This window comes from Trichechus manatus, unplaced genomic scaffold, assembly GCF_000243295.1.
Source record: "Trichechus manatus latirostris isolate Lorelei unplaced genomic scaffold, TriManLat1.0 scaffold00001, whole genome shotgun sequence".
NCBI lineage: Eukaryota > Metazoa > Chordata > Mammalia > Sirenia > Trichechidae > Trichechus > Trichechus manatus.
Window position 1 is genome coordinate 21,006,794 of NW_004443937.1, and position 27,390 is coordinate 21,034,183.

The 27,390-nt window shown below is 37.4% G+C and overlaps 1 protein-coding gene across 1 annotated transcript in view; it reads right to left on the bottom strand.

Annotated features, from left to right (window-relative positions):
• ULK4 (unc-51 like kinase 4) overlaps positions 1-27,390 on the bottom strand; it is a 601,253-nt gene that overhangs the window by 523,604 nt on the left and 50,259 nt on the right. Inside the window, exon 17 of the mRNA XM_023727809.1 lies at positions 18,306-18,384. Coding sequence (XP_023583577.1) covers positions 18,306-18,384 — 79 coding nt within the window. The remainder of the gene's footprint in view (positions 1-18,305; positions 18,385-27,390) is intronic.

The following is a 27,390-nucleotide window of genomic DNA, read 5'->3' on the forward strand; positions in this document are numbered from 1 at the left end:
TAAGCAGCGTGGTAACAAATTTGCTGAAATTAACATTGTGGGGCTCCTCAACACACAGTATACAAAATAATAGAGGGGACCAGTGCAAAGCAGCAGCAGGGTGCAAGGTTCTCTTTGAGGTCACAATACCAACAATGAAGTGGGACAATAGACACCCAACTTCACCTCCAAATGCAACAAAGTAGAAGTACTTTTTCTAGGAAAGCATTCAAGGGCTATTTTTACAAATTGCCCATCAACAAGGAGAAGCATCCTGCTCAAGTTCAGGCTTTAGAAAGAGAAATACCATAAAAGAGAAAATTGTTAAATTAGACTTCTTCAAAATTAAAAACTTCCACTCTTTCAAGGACACTAAAGAGAACAGACAGACAAGCCACAGACTGGGAGAATTTATTGCAAAGCACATATCTGATAAAGTACTCATATCCAGAACGTATGAAGAACTCTCAGATTTGGATATTTAGATGCATGGACAGACGACAGGCAGGCAGCTGACTCTCAAAACTCAGTAACAAGAAGACAAGCAACTTTCAGGAACCTTAGAGATGACAGTTTCCCTGAATTAATCCATACCCATTTTCCCAGTTGCAAAGTGACTGAGATATTCACCAGCTACATCTAGGTCATGAGACTTCTCCCATGCTGTTATCATTCATGCTATTTTGTCTATCTTGTATATTTGCATAAAGTTAAGTAAACTTGGTGCTGAGTGATACAAATGTAACAGAACTCTCTGGAGCTGAAAGAAGACATTGAAAATTCTGAAGAGCCTTTTATCTGTTATTACTAAAAACCTTCCCACAGAAAGAGTTCCAGGCTTAGATGACTTCATGCGTGAATTGGTGGAAGAAGAAAGAACTCACCCATGAAGTCGTCTAAACCTAGAATTCTTTTTATGGGAAGGTTTTTAGTAATGTATTAAGAAATATAACGCTATTCAATTTTACTATTTCTTCTTCCACAGAGTTGTTATTCAGGAAGCTTCTTCATGTCATTTAAGTTGTTGAGTATGTAGACAGAAAGTTATTCAGATTATGTCTTTTTTATCTTTTAATGGATGTTATGAACTGTGTCCCCCCAAAATGTGTGCTGTAACCTCTATGCCTGTGGTTATAACCCCATTTCGGAATGGGCTGTCTTTGTTACTTTACAGAGACAGGATTTGTCTAGAGTCAGCCTGTTACAAGATACAAAAGAAGCAAACTGAGCAAGCAGAGACGGGGTAAGCTAGATGCCCAGACATATGGATATCACCAAGGAATCAGGAAGCAGAAGCTGAAGAGACAAGGATCTTCCTCCAGAGCTGAGATAAAGCCTTCCCTTAAAGCCAGCGCTCTGAATTGGGACTTCTAGCCTCCTAAACTGTGAGGAAGTAAATCTGTTTATTAAAGCCATCCACTTGTGGTATTTCTGTTATAGCAGCACTAGATAACTAAGACAATGAATGTTGGATTTCCACTGCTATCTTTTAGTCCTAACGTTGGTAATTTGTATTTTCTCTTTATAGTCCTAATATCAGTAATTCGTATTTTCTCTTTATTTTCTTTTGCTCAATCTGGCTAAAGGTTTAATAATTTTACTTACACATTCAAGGAATGAATTATTGGTTTCATTTGGTTTTTCTCTATTGTTTCTTTCCAGGTTACTGATTTCAACAATTTCAGCTCTTATGTTTACTATTTCTTTTATTTGAATTACCTTGGGTTTAATCTGCTCTTCTTTTTCTAGTTTCTTACGCTGGAACTTAAAATACTTATCTTCTATTACAGTTGTTCTTCTAATACAGTTGTTCTCAAAGCATCAAAGTACCAGCAGCATCAAAATCACTTGGGAACTTGTTAGAAATACAAATTATTGGGACTTACTCCAGACCTACTGAATAAGAAACTCTAGGGATGAGGCCAAACAACCTGTGTTTTAACAAGCCTTCCAAGTTAACTCTGATACACACTGTTTTCACAACTACTGTTCAAAGATGAGTATTTAAAACCAAGAAATATTTTTCATATCCTCACTTTAGGAGCATCACACAAATTTTGATAGGTTAGGTTCCATCATCATTCCAGTTTAAAATCCTCTGTTTTATCCATGAGTTACTTGAAGTATTCTGCTCAATTTCCAAATACTTGACTACTTTCTAGATCTCCTCTTGTTATTGATTCCATCAATTCCTGGAGCTTTGTTTTCACTAATGCCTTCAGTGCAGCTTGGACTTCTTCCATCAGTACCATTGGTTCTTGATCATATACTACCTCCTGAAATGGCTGAAGATGACCAATTCTTTTTAGTACAGTGACTCTCAGTATTCCTTCCATTTTCTTTTCATGCTTCCTACATCGTTCAATATTTTCCCTATAGAATCCTTCAATATTGCAACTCGAGGCTTGATTTTTGTCTTCAATTCTTTCAGATTGAGAAATGCCAAGCGTGTTCTTCTCTTTTGATTTTCTGACTCTAGGTCTTTGCAAAAGACCTCTTCAAAGTATTAAAAAGCAAAAATATCACTCTAAGGACTAAGGTGCACCTGACCCAACCCATAGTCTTTTCAACCGCCTCATATGCATGTGAAAGCTGGACAATAAATAAGGAAGACAGAAGAAGAATTTGATGCCTTTGAGTTATGGTGTTGGTGACGAATGTTGAATATACCAGACTGCCAAAGAACAAACAGATCTGACTTGGAGGAAGTATAGCCAGAATGGTCCTTAGAAGCAAGGATGGGGAGACTTCATCTCACATACTTGGACGTTTTATTAGGAAGGACCAGTCCCTGGAGAAGGACATCATGCTTGGTAAAGTAGAGGATCAGTGAAAAAGAGGAAGACCCTCAATGAAATGGATTGACACAGTGGCTGCAACAATGGGCTCAAGTATAACAACAATCATGAGGATGGGGCACGACAGGGCAGTGTTTCATTCTGCTATACAAAGGATCACTACTGAATTAGAACCGACCAGACGGCACATAACAACAACAACAGGTCTTGGCACATTTCATCATAATACTTTGTCTTCTCGAGCTGTCCTTTGAAATCTTCCATTCAGCTCTTTTACTTCATCATTTCTTCCTTTCGCTTTACCTACTCTACGTTCATGAACAACTTTCAGAGTCTCTTCTGACATCCATTTTGGTCTTTTCTTTCTTTCTTGTCTTTTTAATGACTTCTTCCAGTCAGCAGTTCAAATCCACCAGCCACTCCTTGGAAACCCTATGGGGCAGTTCTACTCTGTCCTATAGGATCGCTATGAGTTGGGATCAACTAAGTGGCAACGGGTTAGGTTTGTTTTTGCTTTTTTACTTTCTTCATGTAAGATGTCCTTGATGTCACCCCATAACTCTACTGGTCTTTAGTCATCAGTGTTCAGTGCATTAAGTCTATTTTTGAGATGGTCTCCAAATTCAGGTGGGATGTGCTCAAGGTTGTACTTTGGATCTCGTGGCCTTGTTCTAATTTTCTTCAGCTTCAATTTGAACTTGCTTATGAGTAACTGATGATCTGTTCTGCAGTGGGCCCCTGGCCTTGTTCTGATACTGAGTTTCTCCATGGTCTCTCCCCACAGATACAGTCGATTTGATTCCTGTGTATTCCATCTGGGGAGGTCCACATGTATGGTCACCATTTATGTTGTTGAAAAAAGATTTTCAATGAATAAGCCATTGGTCTTGCAAAATTCTATCGTACGATGTTTCATAAGAGATTTCACTCTTTTGAGCAACTAAACCACAAAATGTCTCATTAGGACATTAAAAATCAAATAAATTTTTTAATTTCAAAACAATGATGGCAATAATAATACTGCAAAGCATTGTGAACTTACTGAATAATATGCTGAAAATGAAAAGAAATATGCAATGGCATTTAAAGATAGTTAATACACTGATTAACATGTCATGAGCTAACTAAAGTTGTACAACGTTTCAATTTAGAAAAAGGTTAAAGCAAGAGTTAGAACTTAAAATTTGCTGAATTATTTTCCTATTGTATGTTTAACATAACAGTTAAAGTGACACTGCAATGAGAAAAGATGTGCCTCCACAATGGAGATATTTGGAACCATCACTTTAATCCAACGATCAAAGTATGTATGACTAAAAGGGGGTAACTTGAAATTATGTGCTTCCATCATGTGATGAACTATAAAGCAGCCAACAACATCTATGATGTACTCTTACCAAAAGAAAAATGTTTAATCTGTATCTAATCAGGCCTCTAGACCTAACTTACAGCTTATAGGAAATCTAGGGACCAGAGGAACAAGTTAAATGATACCAAGAGAAAAACAGCAGATGAATTCAGAATGTGAAACACTCTACAAGACAACTGGCCTGGACTCTTCAAGAAATCAATGTCATTAGGGAAAAGATGGGGAGACAATTCTAGATTACAAAAGATTAATGAGACATAACTGTCAAATACAATGAGGGAACACTGACTGGTGTCTTGTCAGGAAAATAAAAAAAGCTTAAAAGACATTCATGGGACATTCGGGAGAATCTGAATGATTATTTGGAATTATTAATTTTCTCTGGTGTGATAATAGTACTGTGGTTATGTAGGAGAATGTCCTTATTCTAAGGAAACACATGCTGAACCATTTAGGACAGTGGTTCTCAACTCGAGGCAGTTTTCCCCCAGGGGCCATTTGACAATGTCTGGAGACAGTTTTGGTTATCATAGCTGTGGGTGGGCTACTGGCTTCTAGTGAACAGAGGCCAGGGATACTGCTAAACATACAATACACAGGACAGCTCCCTACACCACAAAAATTATCCAGCACAAAATGTCAATAGTGCCAAAATTGAGAAACCCTGAATTATGGTGACATGTTATAGACTTTCAAATATATATATATATACATACACACATATATGTATGTATATACATATATATAGTATATACGTATATACACGTATATATATACATATATACATATACACATATATACGTATATACATACATATATACACATATATACACACACACATACATACACAAATATACATATATATATACACACACACACTTGGATAGAGAAATGAAGCAAATATGGCAATATGTTAAGCATTGGATCTAGATAAAGGGTATAGAAGTGTTAAGTGAATTATTCTTTCATGTATATTATTTTTTATAAAGTATATAAAAACTGCATTATATAAATTTTCCTAATAAAATGTTGAAAAAAAAAGAAATAGAAGTGTTTCATTTTGCATTTCAAAAAAATTATCTGAGAAGCAACACAAACTACCACCAATCTTCTGTGTTAATTTAATAACCAACCAAGGGGATTTCGCTTGTTGCACTGATATTAATAGTAGTACTTACTTCATAGAATTGCTCTGATTGAAGACAATGAGATAATATGAACGTAAAAGGCTGAACGTGATGTCAGGCACATAGTAAGTTTTCACAAAAGTGTTAGATATGTCTGCATGTCTTTTTATGCTAATAAAAAAAGAAATAAGATGGCATGATACATAGTGTCCAATTAGAATATAGCTCCAAGTTCTAGCCACTATCCACGTATTTTTTTATTGCCTAAAAAGGCCAATTTCCACAAGAAAAAAAAAAAAAAAAGATGTACAAGTGCCCCTCTAAAACGAAACAAGCAAACAGAAAAAAAGCACAAGCCTAGATGATTTTCATACAGGAAGTGTACCAAACACTTAATGATCAAATAATCCCAATGCATCTTAAGCTATTACAGAGCACGGAAAAGGGAAAACTTCCAAATTCGTTTTATGACATGAATATAGCAATAAAACAGCAAAACCTGACAAAATTTGCATACACATACCAATCTCACTTATGAACATCAATGTAAAAATCTTAAAGAAAACATTATTAAAGAGAATACAACAGCACATTATAAAAATATAAGACATCATGAGCCAAGTGGAGTTTCTTCTAAAAATGTAACAGTGGTTTAATACTAGGAATCCCATTAACATAATCCATCCTATTAATAGAGAGGATCCCTAGTGGCTCAGTGGGTAACAGCTCAGCTGCTAACCAAAAGGTCAGCAGTTCAAATCCACCAGCCACTCTTTGGAAACCCTATGAGGCAGTTCTACTCTGTCCTACAGGGTCATTATGAGTCAGGATCGAATCAATGGCAATGGGTTTTTTATTAATAGAGATAGAAAAGTAAAGTTGTATGATATCTTGGTAATGCCATATAATCAAGTAACACTCATTCATGTTAAAAATAAAGTAGAAATTGGTAAATACTTATTTAACATGATTTTGTAACAATACCAATTATTAATGAGAACACAGACCAATGTGAATTGTTTCATTCCTAGAAAAAATTTAAATTCACACTATCTTTTTGAAAAACAGTTTAGCATTATCCTGTCTTAGTTATCTAGTGCTGCTATAATACAAATATCGCAAATAGCAGGCTTTAACAAATTTATTTTCTCATAGTTTAGGAGGCTAGAAGGCCAAATTCAGGGCACCAGCTCCATGGGAAGGCTTTCTCTCTCTCTGTTGGCTCTGGAGGAAGGTCTTTGTCTCTTCTGAGCTTCTACTCCTGAGCAATCTTCAGGTGGCTCAGCATCTCTCTTCCTCCATCTCTGATTGCTCATTTTTGCTTAGTTTCTTTTATATTTCAAAAGAGATTGACTCAAGATATACCCTACACTAATCCTGCCTCATTAACACAACAAAGACAACCCACGCTCATATGGGATTATAACCACAGGCATAGAGGTTAGGATTTACAACACACATTTTTGGTGGACATAAGTCAATCCATAACACCCTCTAGTTCTGCACATACACATACCCTAAGACCTCAAAATTCTACTTCTGGACAATTCGACTCCCAACTGAAAGCTTGCACAAGTGCATCAAACTGCGCGTGCAACAATTATTTATAATCGCCAAATACGGAAAAACACCCAAATGTGTGTGTTAGCAGTGGTGTGGTATATTCATTCAATAAAATGAACTATAGGTAGGTGCAAAAACAAAGTTGAATTCCACAAACATAAAACAAAAAAAGCCAGACACCAAAGAACACATGCTATATGATTCAATTTAAATAAAATTCAAAAGCAGGTAAAATAATCACAGTATTAGAAGTCTCAGTAGTGGTTACTTTTGAAGCAAGGGAGAAGCAGGAATTGGGAGAGGGCGCAGGGGTCTCTTGGGATGTTGGTAATGTTCCATTTCTTGACCTAGCAGAAGTTACCTGGGTTTTCACTTTGTGATAATTCATTGAGTAGTACATTTATGCTTTGTACATATTTCTGTATATGTGTAATATTTCAATACAAATGCATTAAAATTTTAAACCAAGTAGACAAAAAGCAATCTCTAAATATCTAAAACAAACTTAATAATAAAAACAAACCTAACAATATATCAAACTGGTGACGGAAGTACAATGTGAAGAATTATTTGAATTGACTTTAAAATGCAGTATTTTGACTATACATCCAGTAGATTATAACCTGAGGGGGGAAGAAAACCACAAAAGTAGCTTAAACCGCACTTTTGATTTTTGCTAGTAATAATAACTGTTACTGTTATTTTAAACACTTATATATAGTTTCAGATAGGTTAAAGAAAATAAGTGATTATGTTAATGTATTCAGCAGCTAAGATTTTCCGCTTATAAGGAAAGAGAGCTAAATTTAACATCAAAATGGTAAAAACTATCATTCTGAGTTTGAGTTGGAAGTGTCAGTATGAATTAACAAACTTTTTCTCTTTTTAATAAATAATATTTCCTAGTTCTGACCCCTGAAAAGTTTTAGAAGAAATGAAAATTCCAGTAGCAATGAGCACCCCTACCCAGATTGTGTTCTCTAAAACACCATTTCCAACTAAAAGCAGACAAGGGTTCTTAGAGAAATTATTCCAGGACTAGAGCTGACAATGCCCAAGATAAGCTTGTAAAATCCTGTTGTGACAGAAAGCAAGCAAATCATCAGAGATAATAACAGGGTCGTGACAAAAGGAGAAAGGAACAAACTTGAAAAAACTCCATGGGACAGAGATGGAACAATCTGAGCATCAAAAAGATTAATGACTTCAAAGGACTGAAATATATAAACCATACATATATAAAATCCATAAATTCCTAATACAAAAAAAAAAAATCTCACTGGACACCTCATGAGATTTCTAAGGCAACAAATCCTTAACCTGAAAATTGGCTTATAAAGGGAAACGATCAAGTATTTGCCCTACCTTTCCTAAACTACATTTCAGGACACCCAAATAGGAATGTACTTCTGTAAGAAGAACATACAGCTATAAATGCAAAAGGATTCATAAAATGAGAAAATTACCATTTTACAACTCCCTAAAGGACCTATGCATCCAGGCAATGATCATCAATGGATTCTAAAGCTATTAAGTAAAAGACTGAAGGAAAAGTTCATAATGATAAGATTGACCACATCTGAATCCAGTGATCAATCTTAACGCCACTAAGAGGAGTTCAACCAGACATTACATGCCTTTCCCTATGATGCCACGGGCAATATACAGCACCAACTATGAAGAATGCCTGCCCCCCTCAAAAGAAAGACAGAGAGAAAGAAAGAAAATCTGAACCTGAATCTACTCAAGGCTCCACATCTAACCAGCAGCGTACAGTAAATAATAGACCACGTTAAATGACTCCAGAGGATGCCACCGAATTGCCAACATTCTAGATTTGGCTAAGAAATAAAAATTTATCTTAATATAAATTAAGTGGCATAAAAAAAAAGCAGACAAATGTTTGAAATTGAAAGACTTAAGAGTTTTACCATTTAAATGCAATATGGCACTTTGTCTCAATCCTGGCTCAATTTTTTTTTTTTTTTTTTTTTTTTTTAACAAAATGACACGTAGGAGACCATCAATAAAATGTAAACACTGACTGGGCATTACATGACATTCAGGAACCACTTTTGATTTTCTTAGGTGTGATAATGGTCTTCTGGTTATATTTTTAAAAGTGCTTTTCTGTTAGAGATACATACTATTTATGAATAAAATGATACCTGGGATTTTCTTTAAAATACCCCAGGAAAGAGAAATAGATAAAACAAGACTGGCAAAGTATTGATAACTGTTGAAAGTTAGTGATGATACTTCATTATCCTAGACTATTTTTATATATGTTCAGAAGTTTCCCTAATAAAAAATTTTTAATGAAGGAGGTCAAACTGGAATTTTACCATTCTACATTCAAATTCTGGAATTTTATCATTCTACATTCAATTTCCTAAAATACATCTACTGCATACTTGAGATTAAATACATGTAGCATAATATCAGGAATATTTCTTAAAATTATTATACATAACAACCTCAATGATTCCAGGGTGGTAAATATGTTACCTGGGAAGAAAAGTTTAAGAAGTTGGTTTTATTTCTTCTGTGGAAAAAGAATTCAATATGCAATTCTAAACGCATACAGGCTATCATGACCAGCTCTTTTCTACAGCCACTGCTGACAGAAAAAGATGAACGAGGCTTAAACTATAAGGATAGTAAAACAGATTGTTTCTCCATCTCGTCTGTCTCTTTATAACAAGTAACAGCGCCATAGTTTCCTATCATTCTTTTAATCTTTCGTTAAATCCTTCGACATTGACTGAGTGCTGAAATACACAAGTTACCTTGCTGGCTAGGCACTAGGGGGTACGAAGATAAGTAATAAAATGAGGTTCTATGCCTTTTAAATGCTTACTAAAACTTCAACCACAATTATTAGTGTCCACTGGTAGTAAACCTACCAGAGAAATCAGGACTCATTTCACACTTAAAATTTATTGATGGTTTATTGAAAAATTATCCATAAACACCCAATTATGAGTTTTACAGAAACATGGTCTCAGGAGTTTTGAACCTAAGGCTCATCAACAGGCTTTAGAAAGTTCCCATCACTACCAGTGGCCATCAAGGTGACTCCGACACATGGTGACCCCACGTGTGTCAGGATAGAACTGTGCTCTATAGGGTTTTCAATGACTGATTTTTCAGAAGTAGATCACCAGGCCTTGCTTCCGAGGAGCCTCTGGGTAGACTCAAACCTCCAACCTTTTGGATAGTGTTAACAGTTTTCACCACCCAGGGACTCCAGAGAGTTCCCAAACCCCCTAAAATCACGTGCAAGGTGTTGACTTTGCATTTTTCTGGGGAGGCTGTGTTTATAGTTTTCATTCATCTCAAATGGTAATAATCACCAACGGACTGCCACTGCATTTCACATACCAGAAACTTCTAAAAACAGGAAAAAGATGAAACACAGAACCATATACCTGCTAAGCCTCCACAGAGCCTGCTTCTATGTCGTTGTGTGCCATCAAGTCGATTTTGACTCATAGCGACCCCGCAGGACAGAGTAGAACAGCCCCATAGGGTTTTCAAAACTGTAATCTTTACAGAAGCAGACTGCTTTCTCCCATGAAGCATCTGGTGCGTCCGAACTGGCAACCTCACTAGGGTTCCTAGTTCAAACATACCAAACTAAAAAACCACATCCATTGCAGTCGAGTTGATTCCGACTCACAGCAAACCTATAGGGCAGAGTAGAACTGTCTGTGCCACCAGGGCTCCAAGTCTCAAAAGTTGTAAAACTTTGTTTCCAGTGTTTGAGTGACCTCTAGTGGCTGCATTAATTATCACAGGCAATTGCTCAGAAATTAATACTTAAAGAACTAAATTGTGAGAAATAACAGAAAAATGACATGACAAAGAACACTTGGCAAAATTTCAAGGTATTATGTAAATTCCTACTTATACAACAGAACTTAGTTCACAATGTAGGATGCTGAATTCAAAATAGTTTCCCAAATAGCTAAATATACACTACTGTTTAATGAAATAAGTCTGCATTTTCCCAAGTCCTTGCATTTCAAATTAATAAAACATCCGCAAACACTCAGGAAAGTAACAGTGTAGGAGTAATGGATGCAACGGCCTTAAGAAGTAACACTCCCCTTAAGAAGTAACACTCCGTCTGGCAATAGATACAGCATCAGGAATACAATGTTTGCTAAAAGAAGTAAACAGGAGTTAGAGAAATACTTTGAGCAAACAAAGCATCTGGTCTCTGAAGAGAGGGGAGCACTAGCCAAAGAACTCACCCTGAGGAAGCACAAAGGACGAGTGTAGCTCAAGGACTGCCAGGCCAAATGCAAGAACAATCACAGGAGGACCAGACCACAGGGGAGCAGCTGGGGAGTGTGTCAGGTACACCACCCAGGGCACGTGACAGGTCCCAGGTTCCTGCAGATGCACTCTCCCCAGCCCCTCGCAAATTCCTAATGCAACAGGGCACACTGCCTCCACCACAGCCAGGCCACAAGGAGGCCCAAGCACAAGGATCCCACGGTGGGTGTGGCACTCAGCTCCAGCCTTGGCCTCCTTCCATAGATACTACGCCAAACCCTCACCTCCAGAGCCTTTCAGTGACACCTACCTGCTTATGTCTCTCCCCCATGATACCTAAGTCCCCAGATGGAGCTGACCCTCCAGACAAGAACCACTAGTCCTAGAGCATTTCTGAAAGCATAGATTAGTCTTTCCAGGAAATGTCCTGCTGATGCCTGGGACAACTGCCTACAACTGTGAGAGTCACTCAGGCTCACTGCCCAGTGCTGTAGTGCATTATTCTCAATGCTATATAGTATTCCAGAGCAAACATGCCACGCTTTGTTCATTCTACTGTTGATGGACATATGGGTTATTTCCTATTTAGACCCATTACAAATAACGCTGGTACTACAGTATATATTCTTGTACACATCATTTGGCATGCAGCTGGTGCGTTGGGTTATAGGGTAATGGATGCTGGTTAGCGGGTAGAGATGTGCTCAGCTCTCCAGCAAGGCTGTGGACATTTACTTTCCCACCAGTAACATAATGAGCATTCCTGCTGCACAGTTCTTTCACCAACATTTAGGACTGTGAGGCTCTATTTTTTCTTTTTAATCCACTGTACTTCCTGTTAACTGGTAGTTTGGTCTAGAAGCTTGTTTTGAGATTCACTGTATTGGTGAGAATACATGATAGACGGCGCTGTGTGCTTCCTCCTGCATCACATTAGGAGTCTGCTCGTCTCATCTGCAGTGGTGTTACACTCACCGGCAAGTTCAGGAATTTCCAGTCTGATCCATTCATTACAATGTCCAAATCGATCGCTAAAGGTTTTAACACACCCAATATGATAACTACCTATACTCCTTCTTTTATCCCTTGTAAAATATAGTTTTCTAAATGTTATCTTTTCTACTTTAAGAAGAATTTTCCCTCATCAATAATTTGGTTTCTCTGAGAAAACCAAATTTCTCAGGAAAGACTGCAGCACATTTTAAAGGTGACGGTGTATCTGATGCTCTTCCACTTCTGTCCTTGATCTCCTTCCAGCTTCCCAGCGCCTCCAGACCAAGGTTCATTCTAATCTTCTTTGTATCCCCAGGGCCTGAAGTACAGAAACTACTAATGAATGATACTTTTTAAATTTATTTGTGCTGTTGTTGAGAACATACACAGCAGAACACATACCAATTCAACAATTTCTACACGAACAATTCAGTGACACTGATTACATTCTTCCAGTTGTGCAACCCTTCTCACCCTCCGTTTCTGAGTTGTTCCTCCCTCATTAATATAAACTCACTGTCCCCTAAATTTCCCATCCGATCTTTTGAGATGCTGTTGTCAATTTGATCCCATATAGATAGACCTTAAAAGAGCACAATGTTCAAAGCAGACATTCTTTACAAGTTAAATAAAACTACTGTTTGGTTTTAAGAAGACTTCAGGAGATATTTTTGGATTAAGGTTTAAAGATTATCTCAGGGCAAAAGTTTCAGGGGATCGATCATCCAGCCTCTACGGCTCCAGAAAACATGGATTCCATGAGCAACTGAAATTCTGCTCTGCATTTTCCTCCTTTTGATTAGGATTTTTCTATAGAATCTCTACCCTACCCCCAAAGGTTAAAGATACTTTAAAATATTTAAATAACATTTTATTGTGTTTTTGGTGAAAGTTTACACAGCAAATTAGGTCCCCATTTGGCAATTTCTACACAAATTGTTCGGCAACATTAGTTACATTTTTCACAATGTGTCAACATTCTCTTTAATTGCATACTGGTTGTTCCATTTCCAGTACTCTAGTTTCCCTGTCCCCTTACCTTCTCATCTGCTTTTGAGCAATTGTTAGACCTTTTGGTCTCAAGTAGATGATTTTTGAATGGAGCACTGTACTCACGGATAATATCCTGTATTTTGTGCACACATCTGTTATTTCACCGAGAGGTGACCTCAGATGATAGTTTTGTGTCATGGACTGAACTGTGTCCCCCCAAAAAATGTGCGTCAATTTGGTTAGGCCATGACTCCCAGTATAGTGTGATTGTCCACCATTTTGTCATCTGATGGGATTCTCCTATGTGTTGTAAATCCAACCTCTGTGATGTTTTAATGAGGTGGGATTAGCAGCAGTTATGTTTAATGAGGCAGGACTCAATCTACAAAATGGTGTCCTAAGTCAATCTCTTTTGAGATATAAAGAGAGAAGCTAGCAGAGCAACAGGGAGACCTCATACAACCAAGAAACAACAGCCAGGAGAATAGCGCATCCTTCAGACCCTGTGTGCCTGCGCTGAGGAGTTTGTTATTAACTAGGGAAGATTGATAATAAGGACTTTCCCCCAGAGCCGACAGAGAAAGCCTTTCCCTGGAGCTAGCACCCTGAATTTGGACTCCTAGCCTCCTAGACTGTGAGAGAATAAATTTCTTTTTGTTAAAGCCATCCACTTGTGGTATTTCTGTTATAGCAGCACTAGATAACTAAGTCATTTCGGTTCAAGATTTTTCTTCTATAGAATCTTTGATCAAAATGTTAGTAATGGCAGCTGGACACCATCCAGTTCTTCTGGTCTTGGCAAAGGAGGCATTTGTTCATGGAGGCAATTAGCCACACATTCCACTTCCTCCTCCTACTCCCGACTCTCCTTCTTCCTCTGTTGCTCCAGGTAAATAGAGACCAACTGTTGTTGTGCTGGGCACCTGTGAGCCTCTTAACCCACCAGGGACCCAGGCATGACCGCACACCCCTTAGCTATGGCGTGTGCTGCCTGGGGCTGCAAGTGACACTAGATAGTTCTCCCAGATGTGGCTACTGCCGCCAAAATGCCTGTTCTCTCCAGCGAGCTCTGGGGGCAGCTGGCACAGAGAAAGACAGCAGGTTGAGACCTCGCACCTGGCTTCTTTTGGCAGTTCTAGGTTGGGATTCAGTGCTGCTGTTGGCTCGTGGGCAACGAGTTGGTTTCAAAGTTGCTCTTGCTCAGGAATTGATTAGTCAAACTTCCAACGGCCTGTGCAGCCCTGGCCAAGTGGCCCTCACAGACCCCCTCCCAGACCTCACGCACCACTGGAGCCAGCCTTACCTTGGACGTAGCCCAGCTGTGAATTGTGACTTTAGGTTGCTACACCTTTATTTATCCACACTGGGGGCCACCCCTCTGCTTGGGCCTCCGTAGGGATGATGCTTGCTCACTTTGTAGCCTTCCTCGCATCCAGACATTTCTGTGACTGAGGAAAATGCAGCTTTGCTCTGTCTGTGTTCGAGTCTGTTCCACCAAGTCCCTAGGCTGGCCTCCTCTCCGGCTCTGGCCGGCCCCCCTGAACTCTGCATCACCACCTCTAGATACTGCAATAAGGATACTTGTTTTCACTCAAAAAAACAAGCAAACGTTGCTTGCTGAAAAGTGAAGAGGACCTGAGGCACTTACTGATGCAGATCAAAGACTACAGCCTTCAGTATGGATTATACCTCAACATAAAGAAGTAAAAATCCTGACAACTGGACCAATAAGCAACATCATGATCAATGCAGAAAAGATTGAAGTCGTCAAGGATTTCCTTTTACTTGGATCCAGAATCAGTGCCCATGGAAGCAGCAATCAAAAAACCAAAAGATGCACTACACTGGGCAAATGTGCTACAAAAGATCTCTTTCAAGTGTTAAAAAGCAATGATGTCACCTTGAGGACTAAGGTGCACCTGACCCAAGCCATGGTGTTTTCAATCACATCATACACACATGAAAGCTGGACAATGAATAAGGAAGACTAAAGAAGAACTGACACCTTTAAGTTGTGATGTTGGTGAAGAATATTGAATATACCACGGACTGCCGAAAAAATGAACAAATCTGCCTTGGAAGAAGTACAGCCAGAATGCTCCTTAGAAGCCAGGATGGTGAGACTTCATCTCACATACTTTGGACATGTTATCAGGAGGGACCAGTCCCTGGAGAAAGGACATCATGCTTGGTAAAGTAGAGGATCAGTGAAAAAGAGGAAGACCCTCCACAAGACGGACTGACACAGTGGCTGTGACAATGGGCTCAAGCATAACAATGATCATGAGGACGGCACAGGACAGGGCAGTGTTTCATTCTGCCGTACACAGGGTCGTTATGAGTCAGAATCAACTCGACAGTACCAAACAGCAACAGCTGGCTAATGACACTGAACATCTTTCCATGTGTTTGGTGTCCATTTGAATATCTTCTTTGGTGAAATGTCTATGCAAGTCCTTGGCCCATTTTATGACTGCGTTATTTGTCTTTCTGTTAAGTTGTCGAAGTTTTATATATATTTTGGTTATTAGATTCTTATCAAATATATGGTTTCTGAAGATATTCTCCCAGTTGGTAGCCTGCCTTTTCACTTTTTTGGTAGTCTTTCAATGAATAAAAGTTTTTAATTTTTATGAGGTACCATGTATTTATTTTGTTTTTGTTTTCGTTATTAGATAATTCGTTGTTAAAAGCTAGGCCCAACAGCATTGCCCCTGCATTTTCTTTTAAAAATTTTACGGTTTTAGTTTTCACATTTATGTCTTTAACCTGTTCTGAATTTGTTTTTGTGTATGGTGTGAGGAGGCATGTATCCTGTTTCACTTTTCTGCATGTGGAAATCCAACATTGCTTTAGCTATTCAGGGCCTCAGGCCATTCCATATAAAGTTGAGGATTGGTTTTTCCATTTCTGTGAAGAAGGCTGTTGGGATTTTGATCAGGATTGCTTTGAATCTATAGATCACTTTGGGTAGTTCTGACATCTTATAACAATAGTAAGTCTTCCAGTCCATGAACATGGAAAATCTTTCCATTTATTTAAGCTTTCTTTAATCTCTTTCAGAGTGTTTTATAATTTTCTTTGTAGAAGTATTTCAGGATTGTGAGGCTTTTTAATTTTTGCCAATCTGGTGACTGTCTCAATATTTCATTTTGGTTTGATTTGCATTTCTCCGATGACTCAGCACTTTTCATGTTTATTGAACATTAGAATTTGTATTGATCAATAAAAAGCATCTTAAATCTTTAAGTTTTTGCAGTCTGCCTTCAAATATAGCAATCAGCAAATCTGTCAACACTATCTTCAAAATATATTCATCACATTTAGAGATACACACACACGTATCTCTAAACATACCTAAATATCCGTATTTGTGTGTATGTATATATATACACATAGCTCCAAAATAAAATGATTTTTCACCTCCTCCACTGCTAACAACCTGGTCAAAGTCACCATCGTGTCTCGCTTGAATTACTGCCACAGCCTCCTAGCTGGTCTCCCTGATCCTACCTTGCCCCAAAACTGTGTCTATTTTCCCTGTAATAGACAGAGTAACCCTTTTCAAATAAAATCCTCTAGTCAAAGCATTCTTCTGCTCAGATTCCTCTAATGGCTTCCCATCTCACTCAGAATAAGATCCCAGCCCTTACTGTGGCTTATAACAAGGCTCTGTACGATCTGGCCCCTAGCCAGCTCACTAACCTCATCTCCTACCACACTTCTCTCCCTGTCACTTACTCAGTTCCAGTCATCCTCACCTCCCTGTCATTCCCTGAAACATGCCAACTACTCTTCTATCTCCAGACCTTTCCAAATGCTGTTCACCTTGTCTGGAACACTCTTCCCACAGATAACTACATAGCTTGTTCCCTCAACTTCTTTCAAGCCTCTGCTTGAATGTTCCTATCAAAGGTTTTCCCTGACCAACCTAAAATAGTACCACTGCCACCCTATCATTCTACTTTATTTATTTCATAGTATTTATCATCATCTGGCATTTTATATATTTATTTATTATCTATCTCTCCACACAAGAATGCTAGCACCCATCAGAACAGGTATTTTTAATCTATCTTGTTCAACACTATATCCCCATCACCTAGATAGTGAGTTGTGTATACACAAGTACTAAAATAAGCATTTGTTTAAAAAATGAACAAAACATCAATGTCAAGAATAAAAGAAATTATCAATGTCCAAAATAAAACACTTATCTATGAATTTCTCCAACATGACAAAAAATTGCCTTTTCTTTTCCTATTCCTTCCCTGTACCATTCTAAGTATTTTAAAATAATGTAGGATTTATTTCCATGTTATTCTTGACATTACATATATTCTTTTTCAAGAATCTACTGTCCGTACATTAAGCTTCACAACATTAACAAATATAATTTTGACTTGAGTTTTAATGTATTCATTATTTAAGAAATTTGTTTCTTTTATACTTTGTCTTAACACTAATTTTTCATGCTGATTTTTGGGGAAGCTACACCTCATTTTTTTTTTTTTTTAAAGAGATGTTAGGGAAATTCAGACTGAGTCCCTAAATTTCTGAAACTAGCTTTGTTTTGTCCTCACAACAGGCAATAGGGCACACCAGTATATAGAAATTTAAGGTCATACAACCCCTTAATTTTTGTTCCACTGTTTTCTGTATATTCTGGCCTTTAGTGTTACAACTTAAATGCAAACCTGATTCACTTTTCTTTGTATGTAATCTGGTTTTTGGTTTTCTATCTTTTTCTCTTACAAATTTCACAAGGACATGTCTACATGTGCAGAAATAACTGACAACTGGTGAGGATGAGAACATTAAATTTAATGTGAAAAGCCAAAAGAATTTTGAGTTCTGAGCTATACCCTAACTAAAAGCACCTGAGTTATAACAAAATACTGGGTGAACTACAAGAAAACTAGTAATGAAACAAGCCTTATCCAAAAATAATTGAAATAATGATGACTAGAATTCCACAAGCCTTGTTAACTCTGCCATATCACCTTTAATAACAGACTATGCTGTAAATGAGCTTCTGTGTTTAAGCAAGCCTACAGATGTACTGAGGTTATCAGTTTCATTACTATTGCTACAACTCACAAAGGAAAATTAAGGTCAAAGAAAGCTTCATCTTCTAAAATACAAAGTCAAGAAAAATCTTCTCATCATTCATAACAGTTTAGTAATAAATGAAGTTACCTCAATAACAGGTGTATTTTCCTGGAGCTCAGTTGTGTGCGAGGCCAGTAAACCAATCACCCGAGCAACTTTGGCCCGTCTGTAAATGAACAGAAAATAGTTTCTGAAGAGGAGCGTTAGAAACTGAGGAAACCACCCCCAGTTAGATACATTATGCATGCATGGACATAAGATACAAGAAGATAAAATAAAAATTGAATGTGATAGGACAAGCACACACTCCCCCATGTATACAGCCCAGAGAAACTCTCCCTCATGTACACAGGGCACATGAATAGCAACGTTCTTTGCAGCATTGTCTGTATAGCGACAACGTTTAAATAAGTTGTGGTTTAACAGAAACAGGGGAAAATAAAAATGTTAAAAGGCCTTAACCAGAGAGAAGAGGAAAACAGTAATTAATCTTTTTATCTCTGAATATAGAGGCATCTGGCTACAGGCCTCTGTTCTATTTGTTAGTAGACCAATGAGTTTTTACATAAGTAGTAAATAATTACTATCAACACAGCTTAACATATATACCTATATTCTTCACTGTAACAGAAAATTTTACAATCATCAATTCTGCAAATATTGTCCTATTTTAATAAATACTAGTTCAGTGAGGTATTTCTTTGGTACCCAGCAGAAAACAAAGTTGATAAATTACTAAGTATTATTCCACTCTGATTTGAAAAAGCTATTTCACATAGAAAAATAATTAGTTTTGGTTTTTTTTAAACTTTTTTTAAAAACCGAAGAAAAAAATGGTTGAGTGTGTGAGTTGATGAGAACTGCATATTTATTTAGTGATGCTTGCATGTTCTCTGGGCTAATCAAAGTGTGACACTAGCCAGAGGGCCTCTATTTTTCAGGTTACTAGAACAAACATACGCAGGGAGCAGGGAGGAAAACAAGTCAGACTCAGAAGTACCACAGAGAAAACGTTCCTGTTGTCAGAACTCTCACATACAGAAATAATTCTTACTGATTTCCACATTTCCTGAATTAGATACGTAAATCTCTTAATGTAAGATTTAAGAATTCTTGGACATTTGTGTGATTAGCATTCTGCCTCTAAATAAAAGATTATATTCTAAAAGTGATTGTTTTGAAAAACATTTGGTAGGGCCTGGTGATGCAGAGAAAAGGACACTGGACCACAAGGTGCACAAGAAAGCTCCTAGTCACAGTTCTGCCACTAACCAGCTATCCCACCACAGAGAATTACAGTCTCCGGGTTACTAATGGGTTCCGTTCCTAACTGTGTCTTTATGTCAAATTTGTAGGTAAGTCAGAAAAGGTGCACACAGTTCTTATTTAGCCTTCAACTTTAGTGCAAGAACTGGCCCTGGCGGCACAGTGATTTAGAGCTCGGCTGCTAATCAAAAGGTAGGCAGTTCGAATCCACCAGCCACTCCCTGTAAACCCTATGGGGCAGTTCCACTCTGTCCTATAGGGTTACTATGAGTTAGAATCAACTCGACAGCAATGGGTTTGGTTTTTGGTTTAGTGCAAGAAAAGACTAGAAGCCTTTTCAATGATTTAAAAGCTACACATTCAACAAGTGAAGGTGATTGTGATGAAGAATTCTTTGCAAGTAGGGGTTGCTTCAATCATTTCAAAGTGAGGGCAAATTTACATAACATTAAAGGGCAAGTACAAGCTGTCCATAAGTCGGATGTTGGTAACCCAGGAACTTACTGTACAATTCAATTTACATCTGTGTAGTTCAAAGCGAATTAAGTTGGTGAGGCAACAGTTAAGCACTCAACTGCTAACTGAAAGGTTGGCAGTTTGAACTCAGCCAGCAGCTCCACAGGAGAAAGACCTGGAGATCTGCTCCCCGTAAAGATTACAGACAAGAAAACCCTATGGGGCACTTCTGCTCTGTCACATGGGGTCACTATGAGTTAGAATCAACTCGAAGGCACCAAACAACAACTTCTAAGAAGTTTATTCACAATTGTAAAACAAACACTTTTATCAAAACTCACTAATGAGTTAGAATATATCATATACAAAACTCTCTTTTCAAAGATAAGTCCAAAATACTTAACCTAAATCGTTTTTCCAATCTACAAAATTAAGTATTGGCTACTAAATTTACTCAAATAAAAATGTATCACTATGTGGTAATTAAATATTTTTTCTGATCTCAGCAGAAACAATTCCTATTAGGACAAGAGAATACACATAACTTAAAATTATAAGGGTTTTTAGGTAACATAAGTATTTTACATAATAACAACAGTATCTCCTAGGCTTTACAAAAATCAAAATATACGGCTATACCCTACACTCAATGCTCTCACAAGGCTGGCTACGTCTCATGATTCAGGCTTCTTAAACGTTACCGCTTAAACTGCCCCCATGCCCATTACACTCTACCTCAGAACCATCCTCATTTCCATGATAGCATCTAGAGCAGCACTGCCCATCAAACCTTTACACAATGACAAAAGTGTTCCGTTCCATCTCTGCACAGTTTCTCCATTTATCATGATGTTTATCATGATGGCACAGAGTAGGCCCTCAATAAATCTTTGTGAAATTACTATATTAGCATCAAAAACAAAGTAACTAACACATTAGTAGGAAAAGAGCGGGCAAAAATACGGCTACACAAGGCAAACAAAAGTAAACCAGGATTTCCAATGTAAATCTCAAAGTAGAATTCAAGGCTAAAAACCTTAAATGAGAAAAAGGTTCCTTTCAAATTAAAAATGGTCTTAGTCATAAAGGATATAAGGCATAAATCTATATACCAAATAACAAAGCATGAAAAGTAAGCCAGATACGAGTGGGAAACTTCAATCTACTTCTCTCCCTAGCACAGCAGAGGGCAACAATGAATACATACTTGCATATGTACATACAAGCATCCATAATAAAACTCATAAGGTCAAAGAACAGATGTCTATAGCAAACTCTGCACCATACAAACAGTGACCACACTTGTCTATGGAAGGCTGTATAGAGTGCTGGTTAAGACTCTGGGCCCAGACTTGGCCCCACCACTTACACATTCGGGACCCAGGGGTATTTACTCATCCTTCACATGCCCTGGTTACCTCATGGGCTAAGCAGGACGGATAACAATACCCACCTCATCAAGTTGTTCTAAGAATCAAAGGAAAAAAATAATCTATGTGAAGAGATTTAATTACCATGGTGTCCGACATTTAATGTGTTGAATGTGTTAGCTGTTATTAACACATTGTTTACTAAATTCGTGGCATACTTTTAAAAAATGACTTAAATTAGACTACAAAGATAAATTCCTGGAATCCCCAAAGGCAGAAATTATACAGGCCTCATTATTATGCTGTAATGAAAGTATAAATAACAAATATAAGCAAAAACAGAAGCACTTCTATATATCTCATGCACCTAAGAAATCAAAAAGTCCATAAATCAAAATCATGTAAAGAACACATGCCAAAACTTATGAGACATTCTCTTGCTTTATGAGAGCAGATAGAACATGTCACCCATTGCTTTGGTCTCTCAATAGTCTACTAAAATAGAAGGAAAAATTTTTTTTAATTAAGTGATAATTGGAAACAAGAAGAAGGGCTAAAAGTAGACCAGAAAGGTTGAAGAAATCCTAGACAACATAAATAGATAGAACTTGACTGACACGCAAAGAACAGAAGAAACCCTTGTCTAAGAATGAGAGGTAAGCACTGAACTTCCAAAAAGCCCCAGTTGGGATAAACCAAAACAGAAAACCAGGATGAGCCATAGCATGATCACCAGAGCTAGTGATTCAAGAACTGCACAAGGGGAACAGGTGAGCCAATTAGGTCCTGTCTCCTTCCCATCCCCTCCCTGGAACACAGAATAAACTCTGTGGTCCCTGCCTCCTAAGATAAAAATGGAAATTTATTCTTACAGTGAGCGATCTAACTTGTGGGTGCAAGACAAGTGTGTATGTGGGAGCCAGAGACCAGTCCTCCACATCAGATCCTGGGCGGAGAAAGGCGTTAAAGGAGAAAAGTTACCTCCACCCTAAAGAAAAACCCACCCCAGCCACTGCAGAGGCCTCTAGCCTGCCCACTCACTCTTAAAGCCAGCCGGGTGCTCAACATCACAGTCACCTGGTCAACAGGCATCACCCACTCACAGGCCAGCCCTTTCCTTTTGAGGAGAGGCTGTTGGAGAAACACTTACATTATATTACCAACTCCTATATCAATCATTTTAATAATTTATTCATAAACTAACAATCAAAGATCACCAGGCATTTGAGAGAACAATAGCACTAAAGAACAGGACCATGATGAAAAAGAAGTGACCCACAGGCTAATTTTAAAGAGTACGATTTTTATAATCCTCATGTTGAACCTTAAATATTAGCCATAATATTTAAACCTAAACTCTCTTCCAAACAGAATTCTTATAATCCTAATGTTTACCCTCAGATTCCAAAGGATATTATAGAATCAAACATACATATCTAGGAAAAAGGAACAGAGAACAAAAATATGAAAAAAAAAATTAAACATGATTGCTGGAATAAAAATAACTAAATGGAGATCCTCAATAATAAAATGAGCAGGGCTAAATATCACACCTGAGACCTCAAAGGTAAAGTCAGGGAACAGCAGTAAAAGTGACAATGAGAGTTTGGCAGTTCCTCAAAACATAGAGTTGCCATAGGACCCAGCCCTATTTTATATATATATATATACTCTTATTATATATATATATACACACACACCCACATCCCAAGAGAAATGAAAACATATTCACACAAAAACTTGTACACATATGTTTACAGTACCATTATTCATGATAGCCAAAACATGGAAACAATCCAAATGTCCATCAAGAATGGATAAACAAAATGTAGTATATCCATACCATGGAATATTATTCAAACATAAAAGGAATGAAGATCTGATTACTACTACAAAATGGATGAATTGAAAACATTATGCTGAGGAAAAGCCAGAAACAAAAGACTACATATTTTATGATTCCATTTATAGCAAATGTCTAGAAACGGCAAATCTATAGACAGAAAGTAGATTAGTGGTTGTCAGTGGCTAAGAGAGGGGATACTGGTGAATGACTGCTTAATGGGTACAGGGTTTCTTTTATGGGTGATAAAAATGTTTCAGAATTAGATAGTGGGCTTGCTGAGCTTTGTGAATATACCAAATCAACTGAATTGTGTATTTTAAAAAGATGAATTTTATGGTATGTGAATCACACCTCAAAAAAGAGGGAGTAAAAAAGCCAAAGAAAATATGAGTCAAAAGACATGAAATCTACATCCATCCTACAGGAATTTCAGGAGCAGAAAACAGACAGAAGAGCAATGAAAAAATCATGAAACAAAAGAAAAACTAAAGTAGGGCTGAACAATTTAGCAGAGCAACAGCTGGGCAAATTAATGAAAAAAGCTACCTAGACACATTCTAGTAAAATTTCACAAGCCTAGGATACAAAGCAAAACTTAGGCAGTGAAAAACAAAAACAAAGAATAAACAAGTCACACAGAAAGAGAAGAGTCAGGCTGGCCCCGAGTCCCTGACAACCACAGTCAGCATCAGGAGAGAGTGAGCGAACTCCACAGTGCTGCACAGGGGTGAGCATGGCCAAGGTCAAGGGAAGCCTCAAGCAGCCCATGGTGCCTGACCCCTAATACCACAGAGAGGCCCTCAAGGGGCAACTACTCCAGAAGCAGAGCAGCCAGAGACCTCCCTACAAGTAAAAAAAAACTACCAGATGATGAAACCCTATCAGCCAAGAGGTGAATTAAAACAAAGAATTCAGAAATGGAGAAACCGTGCCCCCCCCACAAAAAAGATGAGAATTTTGTTTACACAACAGAGAATAAGTTCCATAAACCATGATAATGTACAAACAGTTGTATCGGTAGATGGGAAGAAATAAAAGAATGAATTTCCTCAGCTTTCCAACAGTTAAAAAGCAATGAGCAATCTTTTATGCTTTTTGTATGTAATCTTTTTGAAACCTTGAAATTTTATGAGCTAACATCTCATATGAAGAAATATCTGAAAATTCTTTTTCTTAAATCCAAGTACAATTAAATAATTTTTATTCTAAAGTAACACGCACAATATAATACTACTTTCCAAAGTATTTCTACTTATCTCTCCTGAATTTATAAAACTCATTGCCATCAAGTCAATTCCTACTCATAGTGACCCTATAGGACAGAGAAGAACTGCCCCATAGGGTCTCCAACACTGTAACCTTTCCAGAAGCAGACTGCCACACCTTTCTCCCACGGGGTGGCTGGTGGGTTTGAACCACTGACCTTTCTGTTAGCAGCCGAGCACTTAACCACTGCCACCAGAGCTTCCGAATATGCAGATGTCTAAAATCATGGTAACTAGATATTAAATATAGAGGCGGGGAGATTTTTTTGAGTACTCTGTTTTGCACCGTCTTTCTTCAGTGCTTGAAATTTTATGTGCTTAAACTGTCTTTTGAAAGAATGAAGTCATTATTTAATTTAAAAATTAAAGCATAAAATACATAGGCTTAGAAAAGCAAATACAAGAATACCAAAAGGAAATAAAAAGCCACTCTTACTCAGCAAAAAAAAGCAGAAATATACAAACTCATGGAAAAGAAATGGTAAATAACCAGAGATACAGAGAATATTAAAATAACTGCTTTCTAGGAAAAAGTAAATTACTAAATCTGACTCATAATTGAACAAAAAAAAATTTCACAAGGGTATGAAAAAAAGTTTAGTACTCACGTAAAATACGATGTACACACAAGGAAACATTATATAGCTATTGAATTTGACACATGGAAGTTCTCAATGAATATGTGTTAGATAACAAATATACAAACAGTTCCTAATGGATGACAAGGAAAGTGGAGGAAATACAGATTATAAAATAACAGGGACAGCACATTACTTAGGTTAAAATAAGAGGTATATCCACCCATCTAAGCATGTCCTGTGGTATATAAAGACATTCAGACATACAGTATAGTCATGTCTGTAGGCAGAGTTAGGACATCTAGGAGGACGGTCACTAATTATCAACAGTGGTCATATCTAAATATTTGCATCTGAAAACTTTCTTTTCCAAATATGTTTCCTTTGTTTGATTCAGTTGATTGGTAAGATTACAAAATTTGATACATATTCAATGTTAAAAGTACTAACAAAAAGGCATTTTTATACATACTGACTAGGGACATATACTGATGAAATTTCTGAAGGGCATTTTAGCAATTTATCAGAAGTCACAAAAATATTTATTGCCTTTTACCAATTTGTTCTAATTCTATGAATCTTCCCTAAGGGCAAAAAGAGAACATACATAGGTACAAAGATTAAAGCACAAACGTGTTTATCAAAATATTGATTACAAAATATAATAATACTATCCAAAAATAGAGAACAGGGTAAATAAAATGATCAGATATCAGAGCATATAATAAAAGGCATCCAATAACAACGTGTCTTCAGCAAATCATTAATGACATTTTTAAAATACATAACATACATATACTGCAGGGGGAAGAGAAACTTGTAAAATTAGATGTAATTCTAATTTAGTTTTTCTATATTCAGAATAAAGCCAAGAATAAATATACCTACTGCCCTGGTGTCGCAGTGGAAGGTCAGCAGTTTGAACCCACCAGATGCTCCATGGGAGAAAGATGAGCAGTCTGCTTCTGTAAAGACTACAGCCTTGGAAACCCTATGGGCAGTTCTTCTCTGTCCTATAGGGTTGCTACGAGTCAGAATCGACTGGAGGCAAGGGGTTTGGTTTTGTTTCACAACAGTTTTCCCCCCAGGGCTAAGTTAAGGACCCTTTTCTTATGCTACCAAGGTAACATGACCTGGGGTCAGAGAAGGCTTCATAGAAGAAAAGGCATGTGGATGTGGAAAAAAATGGACTAAAAAAAGGTCCAGGGAGAGGACTTATCACCTAATTTATTATTTTCCTCAAATTAAAACTTTTTTATGATTAAACTTCAGTTAAAAGAACAGAAAAATTAGTTTTAAAACAGTATTTGGAAAGGATTAAGAAATGTCTATTTTTACAAATCAGCAGGGGGCACTCCATTCAAAGATATCATTTAAATTCTCTCTAGGGTGTTAGGAGATCGACTGGGTTCTTTTCAATGAGCATACCACAAACCTCCTCAAAAGTATTAAACACTCAAAGATTACCTAAAAATCCTATTTTGTAGTGGCAGACTTTGCTTCAGGAGAGTAATGTAACATCAAAAGATACATTATAAGAATGATAAGAACAATAACTAAAAAAAGCAGTCTGTGGTCACCTATTGTCTCCCCCACATTTTGCAGACGTGGAAGAATGATTACCATCATACCCTACCACGTTTCACAAAACTTCACCGCCATGTTTTCACGTGTTTCTCCGAATAATCATGTGAGATAAGCTGGCTCGATAATAATAACTACAACTTCCAAGCTTCCAGTGAATAACTAAGTATCCAGTAAGAAACAGATACAAGGTATTTCACATACTCATCTCATTCAGTTTGTTACCAAAAATCTATGAGGTAAATATGCTATCCCCATTTTACAGATGAGGAAACTGAAGTTCAGCAGGTGAAGAAATCTGCCCAGAGGGCAGATCTATCAGCCAAGCGGTACCCAGGATTATCTGAATCTGAAGCCTGTGCCTTTTCAGTGTCCCACAGACTGTCCAAGAGGTAAAACTCTAAAGAGGAAATCATGTGGCCAAGTCTTAGTGGCAACTGGAGGCTAAAGCCTTCTAACACCTTAACTTACGTGCTTTTCGCCACACAATGGTACCTCCACAAAAAAGCAAGTACACTTCCTTCCATCAGGAGCTTGTAAGTCATATTCCCGTTAGATCTTTAAATAACATTACAGGGAAGCTAAGTTCTACGTGTGGGAAAGACGCAAGTGGTAACGAAAAACTCCTAAGAAATACAACTGGATTAAATCACGGAGATCAGGGTTAAACTATCTGCTAAAGAAGAGTCAAAAGAGTTAATAGTTACCAGAAGTAATTTATATAATCCCTGAATTGTTATTTGTAGTATTAGGATAAAGGCTATTTTTAAATCTTCTCTTTAGATTTACAAACGGGATTCCTAGAAA